The sequence below is a fragment of the Melospiza melodia genome, chromosome 2, assembly GCF_035770615.1.
Source record: "Melospiza melodia melodia isolate bMelMel2 chromosome 2, bMelMel2.pri, whole genome shotgun sequence".
In the NCBI taxonomy this organism is placed as follows: Eukaryota; Metazoa; Chordata; class Aves; order Passeriformes; family Passerellidae; genus Melospiza; species Melospiza melodia.
In genome coordinates this window covers 22,307,919-22,319,377 of record NC_086195.1, presented here as the reverse complement: position 1 = coordinate 22,319,377, position 11,459 = coordinate 22,307,919, and the positions used below count along the sequence as shown (strand labels likewise).

The following is an 11,459-nucleotide window of genomic DNA, read 5'->3' as shown; positions in this document are numbered from 1 at the left end:
TAACTCTAAACTTCATACAAAGTGTTAACTACTATCTTCACAGTGTGGTCAGAAAAAAATTCCTCTGGGCCTGGAACCCAATGACACCCTACAGGCAGAGGGAGAAAAGTATAAACAAAAGGGAAATGGGTGGGGAGGGAGAGAGTTGACTTCATTAAGGAATAATGGGGGAATATGACTTCATTACCTGAGGCTGGAATTGGACAATTAACCTCTGATATGCAAATAGACCAAACATATCTGTCTGAAAAACCTGTGACCATTGTGCATCTTGAGTGTAGCCTCTGTCAGGCTTTTGACTGTCCAAGGTTTATCTATTGAAGGCCTTTAATAAATACCCACTTAATTCTCTTAAATTTGTCTGGCCGCTGTTCTAGGCAGCCACTCCAAGGCATCAATGGGATGAGGAAAAGAATAAACATATTGATAGCAATAATGTTGTCAAAAATGTTTTAATGGGATAAAAGGCAATCCAGAACAGGTTTCTGATTAAGATGTAAACAGTAAGTAATTCAAGTGGAAACAGAAAAAGAAGCTTCCAATGCAGTTACAATAAATTGTCTAAATAGTTCCATAATATTCTCAGAAAACATTATGATGTGAATAGAACAAGGCTGGATTCACTTAACAGAAAGATGCTGCTTTAATATTGTGTTTATCAAAAGGATAAATCATAAACATTCCACACAATTTATCAAAGGTAATGTGTAAAAGACTGAATGTTAACAGGATTTTTTGTGCTCTAGTTTTGAGGAAGAAAGTAGAAGATGAAAAAAAATCATAAAACTGAAATAAAACGCCATTTAGCTTTAAATTTATCTCCAGCCAAGAACATGTTCATAGGCATTAGGCATCAATCATATGCTGGCAAACCAAACAGTTCTGGTTTGAAATCTTCCATGGACTTCAGCACCAGTGTTGCCTCCTTTCTAAACTCTTCACCTAAATTTTCATCTGGAATCATGATCGCTTGCATTCCTGCTGTCCGGGCTCCTTTGATTCCCTGTGGTGAATCTTCAAACACAAGACACTGAAAAACAAGAAGGTGAGGAGAAAAGAATAATTATAATGTTACTATGAACTTGTAATAGCTTGTTTTAAAGAGAGAATGATCCTGAATGAAACTTAGTAGGAAAAGTAAATTTCCTTCTTGTCTTAGACACCCCTAATTAGAAAAGCAAGCCTCTCAGTTTGAACATCTGCATGGTAATTAATTTCAATTCAAAAAACATCAATACACTTACTTAAATCCCAGAAAGTGGTTATCCAGATGTTCCTAAGTGCTTAGATAGGGACGTGTTTAATCACAAGCTTAAAGGAAAATTAAGCAAATGCCTAAATAAGCAAGAACTTTAACTTTCCCAAACCAACTTTAAAACCTGCAAAATGGCAAAAGCAGGGCTTTCACACACAAGTATTGCATGTCCTACACACACAAGGTTTGGGGAGCACTAAACTACCTAGGTCAACAGTAGAACTTCAGATGAGTGGAGATAGATACTACTTATCAGAAGAATGCTGTCAAAGTCATACTCTATTTACTTAATTCTTCCAATTCAATGATGAGAAAGAAAACAAGCAACTATATTGGAAAGTTACATTTAGAGAAGAAAGAGTTTCGTCAGTTAGAACTTCAGGCCTTACAACAGTCACAGTCATTCCAGATTGCAGTTTGGAAGCAAAGCTAAGATTTTTTAAAACAATCACACATTATTTATGTGGATTTTGCAATATAATGTTGGAATATTGAATAATAAACAAATAAGATAAACATATAAAAATCATATGGTCTGAAATTTTATATAATAAAAGATAATGTTTCTGGAGATTATTTCAGAATTTATATAATGAAGCATCTCTTCCTGCCTCTTTCTGTCTATGACTTGCAAATTCAGTTTGGATTTTTGGTCATGGATAACCCAAAGCAACTTTTGGCATCCAAGGACCTGAAAAATTCTGACCTATACAACACATGGTTTCGAACACTTCTCCAATTCATACTGCATTTCTTATCAATATTAGCACAGCTACTATTACTAATGCCAAAGTCACTGTGACAAGTAATTTTAATAATTGAAAACAGATGTTGGGATGGTTAGGACTATTTTCCTCACATCTAGTAATCAATGCTCTCAGGCACATGGTGTGATTCCTGAGCCTGTCCTGTGCAGGGCCAGGAGCTGAACTTTGATGATCCTTGCGAGTCCTTTCAAACTCAGAATATTCTATGATTCTATGAACATACAACATCATACTGCACCTTTTAGATTCTGAAACACACAACTATTTCACTGCAGAACATAAAGGATGCACAGCGTTTGTTCTGGCTTTGCTCTAAGGAAATCAAGTTGCAACTTACAAAAGCTTTATTACATTCAAAGAAAAAAATTTTGCAAGATTTATCAAATGTCTGCCCTATATACACCTATCTATGGTATATATGGGATGGTGGAAGGTATATATGGACTGAGGAAGGAGAAAAATGAAAGAACCCTCTCCTGATTTCCTTTCTTTTTAAAATATTGATTCTTGCCTTTCAACATATCAGCAACAACTTGGAGTTTGTGAAGTGAAAAGGTGCTTTCTACCTTGCATGTAATAAAGTAAAACCTAATTAATAATTTTTAGTGAGTCAAATTAATCACACCAATGTTTTTTCTGCTCATTTCCTTCATAAAGTCACTGCATTCCTGTTTGAACAATTGATACTTTCAAAAGTTGATCATTATCACTATTAGTAACTACAAATATGTAACCAGCTGATCCTGGCAAGCTTCGTACAATCGCTATTAGAATGGAAGCATGGCTATGCCTAAAGGTTTTGTTCTTAACAATAACTTAGTTCATGAACTTAAGCACTCTGAGGACAATAAATGAAACTCTAACAGGCTTTGCTTTTTGAAGAATAAGCTTAAATGTTGCACAGAAGAGCATTATCAAGGCCTTTCAGAAACCTTTTCTGATCCAGCTCATACAAAAGAATGCACTTCACTGCTCTGCCTTGAAAGACCTAACTGGCTTCCATGATGTCACTAACCTTACTGTATGAGAGGAACCAACGATTATGGAAGGCAATATGCATAATGAAAAGCTTAACTAATTCCATGGAGCTGGACACAATTAAAACTCTTAATTACCAAAGAAACCAGGCAAATGACCCATAATTACAGTGTCTTGCGCATTACAGGAAGTAAGTGTACTAGGTCTTCCTTAAGTCTTTCTTTTTACTGAAACTTAGTGTCAACAGCACAGTCACAATTTTAATGGATGACAAAAGGTTTACAGAGGTTCACACACGAAATGGATTTATTAATAAATAGAGATGTTATAAACGCTTCACTGTCCTGGACCACCCACACACTAAATTTAGAGATATGAAAGCAGCCAAGTTCTTTTCCATTTTGCATAAGTATTGCAACATCAGCATCACTCCAACTGAGAGACAGATGAGATTTATACAGACTTCAGCTGAGATTCTGGCTGCTTCTGTGCATTATTTTTAAAACTTGTGTCATTGATCAATACTACTCCTATGAGATCTCTCAAAAGGTCATACTAATATAGGACAGTTCTCACTTTGGAATGAACTAAATGCTTCAAAATGTATAGCAAAGTATATTAATTTATATTTCACTCTATGAATCTAGAAAAAAAAAATTAATCACATAACCAGAGGAAGAAGTAATATTACTGCAGCACCTCATTACCTCATCCTCCTACATTAAATGCAAGAATATAAGAAAAGAGTATTAGTTAGGCTCTTGATATGTACAGCAGGCCCTCTCTACCCCATATAGTGCTAAAGCCTGGATGGAATAATTATGTGACTAACAGGGATATCCATAAGTGTTACTGCAGATAACCAAGAAGGCTGGAAGCATAAAATATTAAAATCAGTTTTAAAATTAAGATTTAGAAAGACCTGTGAATAAAATATATTTGCATAGGGATTGCTTATCTAATAAATATCCTTGACCACATATGACACTACTGTATCAGCCCTAAAACAGACCGAAGGATGAGACTAAAGATGCAATGATTTATACATACAGAATTCATCTGCAAGTTTAACACTACCATCTATTGTTCTATAAGGAAAGAATGAAAATAAAGCTTTCATCACCTGTCCACAAATGACACAGAAGCATTTGGTATCAGAATGTGACATATTATGTTTTGGGCTTCTTATGGATTACATCTCATACTCTGTAACTTCTTCATTTTTAAATGATGTTTTTCTCCTTCCTAATATAATCAACTGGTCAAAAGCATGATGGGTGATTTGGAAAATTTGCACTGTAGAAGTATGTGGTACCCATATATATTAATTAATGTATATATGCACAATAAAGTCTTCTATAAATGTTTAAGGCCTAATTTAAATTTCATTCTATCTCTAAAAAAAAGCCCCAAAACAGGCTGCAGGAAGAAATTCACCAAGTACAGCCAGATCACATGGATATCAGAATGACAGTTGATTTCTGTAAAGCAAGAGGTGCTCAGGCCTTCCATTTCTACAGACAGCTTGCTGACTGTTCATTGCCAGAAGTGTTTTTACTATTTTCTTTGTGAAAAACTAGCCCATACTACATGGTTAAAATTCAAAACTAAATAGCATCTAAGAAGTAACTTTGTCTGAAAGGTATTACTACTGCATCATGGTTTGTGATTTGTTCAACAACTTTTGTAACTTTTCCTTGCTCAATTTTTTTTTAGATTTTCAAAATAATTCCAGTACTAATCAACTGTGTTAGTCCTGTGAGTGACCCAGAAATTTTTAGGAACCATAATATATAATTCAGAATACAACACAGATCCATCCATATCCCATACAAAATATTGAGATGCTTAGAAGGGGCTGTTTGTCATTTATGGGAGATGATGGAAACTCACAAAAAGAGAGAGGAAACAACAATTTTAACATGATAACACAGATGGTGGGCAATTTTTTTGCTCAACTTATATTTTATTTTTTCTTATGTTTTCACTGTTCAGATACCTGGGAACAAGAGGCAAATATATTTCTGGGTGACCCATTTACCATCAGGGTTACTTAAACATTATTGACTTAATCCATTTTAAGCAGCTGCATTATTTCAGTTTTGGTCTCCTACTGTGTTAATTCTCTGATGAATTAAGAAAAAACAATAATGAAATAATGTACTTAATGTTTCTCTCCTAATATTTGGACTTACACTCCTTCCAGAAATAGTTGGGAAAAATTCCAATAGTGAATACAATAATAAATTACATTTCATTTTATTTTAAGGATGTACCAATTTGACCAGCCAGGGATAACAGAATCATAATAAATATGCAGTTAGAAAGTAATGCAGCTTACAGCCCCACAACTTAGTTCCATTAAAGAAAATGAGGACTAAGCCAAGATGTTTTTAAATGCTATAACAAATGAATAAACTGGAAACTAAAAATCAACGTAATTAAGCACCAGAATATTCAGAATACTAACTACAACCACCATTCTTTATGAGTCAATGATTCATATTAAGAACTATTTGGAATTTACATGCAAATATGCTTTTTAATTCAGATTTTTATTAACTCACTACTAAGAGTATGTTGCAGACCATTATAAGAATCAAATTATTCACCATAAAACATACAAAATAAAAAATCATTAGCATAATTTCAAAAAGGAAAAAAGAAATAAAAAATTGTTACATCTGCACATAATTAGACCACTCTAATTTTTAGCTCTCACATAAATTCCACTTTACATTTCAGACCACACCAGCAGTTCTTCTCTCACAAACCAGTTCATGGAACATTATCTCAAGGAAGGCCAGAAGGAATAAAATGGTTTGGATGGAGAAGAAGGAAGAGAAATTTCATATTTCTTGCTTGTTTTCAAGACTCAATCAAATGAAAGAAAGTGTTTCTGTGAGTGACAGTCAGGCCCAGACACAGCGGCTCTGTGAGGCAGGGAGAAGGTCACATTTACATGCAGGGTTACTCTGATCATTCCAGATGGCTGGAGCACTCTTTTCACAGAGCACTGTGTGTTTAGAGGACAGCACACTGGGAACTTTGTATGGTAACTTGTGTTAAAGGCCTCAAGAAATTCTCAGGCGTTTCTGAAACAGTGTCCAATTATCCCAGCAGCAGAAATCTAACTCAATCAACTGCAGCTTGGATTAGCCATAGAAGGGTATTGTTCCTTTATGGAGAACACAAGGCAAATACTCAAGATGTTCTCTACTGAGGATACTCGTATTCCATAACATGCTGGAGTTTTATGTCACTTATCTCTAAAACTGGCCTAAAAAGTAATCCTGTACAATGAAATAGTTAATTTGAGTTGCCTTCCTTTCCACAGAGAACTATCTTTATCTCACCCACTGACTTCCTTGACATGTAATACACAACACATTCAAGGAATGCACCTTGCATGCAGAGCTCAGAACTGTAGGACAAAAAGCACTGAGTGAGTGTCTGAAGGCCCTTTGGAAACACCCTATTCAACACATGTCCCGCCAAAGCAGGCTGCTCAGGTCCTTGGCCAGGTGAGCTTTGAGCATTTTCAAGTATGCAGATTCCACATACCTCCTGGTCACCTGTTCTCATACATGAAACCATATGGTGGAACCAGCCCTTTGGTGGAAATGGTTTTCCAAGAATCTAGGAGTTTCTTGTGTTCCCCCTTCTGCCTGCTGCCTACTGCACGATCACTCTGCATCTTGGACAAGAGGCTGGGCCCATTTTGTGAGCAAACACATCAGAGATACAAGCCAGGTACACCCAAAGGAGGAAGTTTTGATGCATCCAGATTCCACGTCTTGAACTGAAACTGGAAGTAGGGACCAAAAGTATTTCCTGAATAAAAGCAGTTAACTTTTTGCCACAGGGAATGTGGACAAACCCACAGGTGCAGGCTGCCAGAGCAGGTACCCTTCCTGCTTGTTTTGGGTAACTGGACCCCATCACTTGCCTACAACTGCCTCAGCAGGGGCTGCAGAAGGCGATTCACACAGAGCAAGCTAATTTTTCTAAAATCTATTTTGGCAATAGTTTGTTTTTGTTCTATAGTGCCTCCTTGATCAGTGTTATTTTCCCACACACAAAGATCAGCTTGCATAGTGAAATTTACATGAATTTGATCTAAACATTATTTAATGATTGTATAATCTTTGATGGAAGTGTTAATAACAGCCTACATATGCTTCAGACATAAGGTCATTTCTTAATTTCTTCAATAAAGAGAGAAAGGGTCAGAAAAGGCATTAACCTTTAAACAGGTTTTCATTGGGAGTGCAAAAACATCATGGAAAAGGTCCTTTTTTTCTATTCAGTACAAGCTTCTCACTGAACTGCACAAAAGAGTGTCACCAGTCTGGAGTGACTTGGTGAGATATAGCTGCATTACACTTCAACTCTTCCTGATCAGGAAGAAAAGAGCCTTTCTTTCAAAATTTAAAGGTGAAAATTATTCGAGAAAACATTTAAGATTATTAGCATAAAGCTCCAAGCACAAAGCCAGAAACTACCACCTTTAAATAAAACAAACAAAGACTAACAAAATTCCAATAAGTATTTTCTTGTATTTCAACCACAGGAAAAAAACCCCAAACCACATTAGAAATGGCAATTCTCTCTTGTCAATATAGATTTTCAGAGGAAAGTGGAGAAGAATGTACAAAACTAAGTTTGAAAAAATATTAACTCCTAAAGTTAAGAGGAATACAAATGTTCCTGTTGGGCAGTGTCTAAATCATACAGGCTCATCCCTTCAACCCATCTTACACCTGGCATGCCTGAAGCTGATTGTACATGCAAACCCACAAAACAGCTGCGCAAGTGTTTATGAATGTGCTCCTTCAACAGTAGCCCACCTGTGGTCATTGGGTTATGGTAAGGAAAGTCATAATTCCATAATTTATTTTTGCAACACCAATCTAAAAATATCACATCTGAAATGAAAAGCCTCATTACATCAGTAACCAGAACTATTTAAGTAACTGTCCTGTGATTTCAAAAGATGATTTCTCAGCCTCTTAGTTTACAAAGCTGCTTTGACTCTGCAAGAAAATGAAATTCCGAACTCAAAATTTCTTTCCTAAATCTCTTTAACTGAGAAATTATTTCTGTGTGCTAAATACAATATTTCTAAAAAATGTGAAATCTACCACCAAAAGTAAAAGCATTCATTATGAAACCCTATTTCTTCATGCACTATGTACAATATATTTCCTTTTGGAACTATTTATTATGAGAAATAATTAATTCAGTGGACTCAATCTCCTAACCCCAAATGAGGGATTAACTGTAAGTGCACTCAAGTTCTACTAGATCAATACAATTATTATTGGTAAAACCAAAATTTTTAAAAAGAACTATGTATTAAAAGGAAAGTTAAAAAAAAGGTCATAATTATTTTTTTTAGATTCCAGTAGAGAAGTTGTGTTTTTCACATTAATCCCTAACTTGGTTTTATCAGCTTCCTTTGTTTATTTTAGGGAAGCAATAGTTACCTAGCTTTTTTGATTTATAAAAAATGCAGAGAAGAAAAGTCAGTGAATATCAAACAGTTTTATGTGAATCAACCATTACAACAGACCACTCCTCTAGAAAATCTTTCTACTGTAAACTCCAAGCCCAAATATTTATGTAAATAAGAAAATTAATATACTGTTAAAAAATGAATTCACATGTAGAAAGCTATTTAAGTCTTAATCTCAAAATATTTCAACATGCTTTTGTTGAAATTCCCTTAATATGATCTAGCTATTTTATATATCACATAGAAACACTTTTTAAAAGGCATTGATGACACACAGTTATCAAGCTGCTCCTATTTTTCTATTAGACCTGCTCTACCAGATAAGAGGATGCTAACAGTCACTTCGACCAAGGGCTCTCAGCTCTTTTTTTTTACTAAGTTATGCTTACAGAAAGAGTATCAGGTCATTTTCCATGAAAGGAATAAGGCGTGCATATAAATGAATGTATAAGAGTAAACAATGAACAAAACCAGAAAAGCATGTTTATTTAACTCTGTGTATGTATGCATGTGGATAAATACATGGTGTATATGGTCTCCATACAGTCTCCCTCTCTGTGGCATAAGGCTTATTGAGTTTAAGAGATCAGTAACTAACAGAGCCATGACACTGGCTTAACAGAACATTATTTTTGGAATATTGCCATGGTATCAGCAACTTTTGGGTACTCAGTTCTTCAAATAAACAAGTTTATCAGTATCTGGGTTCTCGTTAGCTTTACTTAATGTAATTTTTTTTTCTAAAAACTCCTCCCATTCCATATATTTCAACCACAAATAAAGTTCAGATTCAACAGGGTATAAAGCTGACAGATGGCAGACTAATTCAAAAGAAAAACTACCATATATTTGCCTGTAAAACAACCTCTCATGGGCAAAGTCCTCAAAACACTTCATCAGACCATATGCTTAAATGAAAACTACTTGCTCATCCAACACAATAATAAATTTATATTAAAAGTAAGAATCACTTAATGAATCTGCTGATCTGAAGTATCCTGTATTTGCTGACCTTCAATAGTTTGAGTGAGTCTATAGAAAAGGGATAAGGGTGGCTAATTGCCCATTTAAGCTGTGTCCACGTTTCTGAAACTTTTTGAATTGTTACTCTAAAGCTTGTTGCCACATTATTTTGCTATGCCATTAATAACTAATTATTGCTTTTTAATGGACCCCACATAATATACATATATACACAGAAAATGTGCAAATGATACACAAGTATTGTATGGACTCAGAGTCACATGATTCCAGAATGGCAGGTTATAGTGTGGTGTTATAATGCCAAGGTTGTGGGCTTGATATCTGTATGGGCCATTCACTCAGGGGGTAGACTCATGCTCCTTGTGGATCCCTTCCATCTCAGAATATCTGTGATTCTGTGATTCCTTGACTGAGATTGGAAGCAACCTCTGAAGGTCACCTGGGCCAACCTCCTGCTCAAGCAAGGACACCCACAGCCCAGGACAAGATCTAGACAGTGTTTGAGTATCTCCAAGGAACAAGATTCTGCCACCTCTCTGGGTAACCTGCAACAGTGCTCAGTCAATCTTATGGGGAAAAGGTGTTTCCTGATGCTCAGAGGGAACCTCCTGTCTTTCAGTCTGTGTCCATTGCCTCTGACCACTAAAGAGTGCCTGGCTCTTTCCATTCTCCCTTCAGGTATTTATTTGCATTAATGTTTCCCTGAGCCTTCTATTCTCCAAGCTCACTTTGCCTTTCCTCAAATGTGATATGCTGAAATCCCTTAATTATCTTGGTGTCCCTTTGCAGGACTCACTCCAGCAGCTCAATGTCTCTTGTCCTGGGAAGTGCAGAACTGCTCCCAGTATTTTCCTGGTATGGTCTTACCAGTGCTGAGTAGAAGGGCAGGATCAATTCCCTCAATCTGCTGGCAAGACTCCTCCTCATCAGCCACCTGTGCTGCAATGGCACATTGCTGGCTCATGGCCAACTCAGTGTCCACCACACATTGTAATTACCTTTTTTTCTGACCACAGGAAATAAATCAATTGGGTTTTCTTTCCTGTTCAAAAGTGTGCAGCTAGATTCATTGCAGAGACAGATGGCACTGTAATGGAACTTGTAAATTTAAAGGTCTGAATGAAAAATGTGCAAAAAATACAGACAAAACAATGCTAAGTGACCATTAGAAAACTTATGATGAGAATATAAAGCATTCCATTAGGAAGTGTCTCAGTCACCCCAATACTGATATAAACACATTTCTTCATAGTTAAATCCAAGACAAATTGCCTTCTATGCAAATGCCTGCAGTCAAATAACAGAGAATCACCTTAATGAGAGTTAATGTGCTTATAAGACACACTTGTTTGGAAAAAAAAAATCTGAGTCTTCTCTGTGTAAACACAGTCCATTCTGCTTTTCTTCTATTTAAAAACAAATTATGTGTATTTATATATTAGTTAAACTACCATGGCATACTGGAAAGAGTGATTTTACATTGCTCTAACCATGACAACACCTGACCTGAAAGAAAGTACCTCAGATACAGTAATACAATCAGTTCAGAAAGAGATGCCGAGATATTGCCAAGAATCTGGATAAATTGACAAGCAACTGAGTGCTACAAGTAGCATTTTACTGGAAGCTTGGAACTTGGAAGCTTCAGCATCCAGACATTATATAAAGATTCCCTAGCGAAACCAGACTGCAGCAGGTGTGTCAAGGTGAAAAAGTATCACTGCCATACAGTCCACTGAATTATATGTTCTGGCTACCAGGTAAAATATGCTGTGACTAAAAAAAATAAAATAGGACAGGCTGACTATCAGATGAACAAGCAAAAGTGAATCTTAAACTTTGTGATTCAGCACACAGAAAATGGTGCGGGTGATTTTTTTTCTACTTTTGTTTTTGTTTTTTTTTTTTTTTTTTAAGAAGTTGTAGTGATCTATTATATTCTATTTCTATTTTATTT

At 35.8% G+C, this 11,459-nt stretch overlaps 1 protein-coding gene across 1 annotated transcript in view; it reads right to left on the bottom strand.

Annotated features, from left to right (window-relative positions):
- Nucleotides 1–853: 853 nt before the first annotated feature.
- PUDP (pseudouridine 5'-phosphatase) overlaps nt 854–11,459 on the bottom strand; it is a 39,892-nt gene continuing 29,286 nt past the window's right edge. Inside the window, exon 4 of the mRNA XM_063179577.1 lies at nt 854–1,030. Within this exon, the coding sequence (XP_063035647.1) occupies nt 854–1,030 (177 nt within the window). The remainder of the gene's footprint in view (nt 1,031–11,459) is intronic.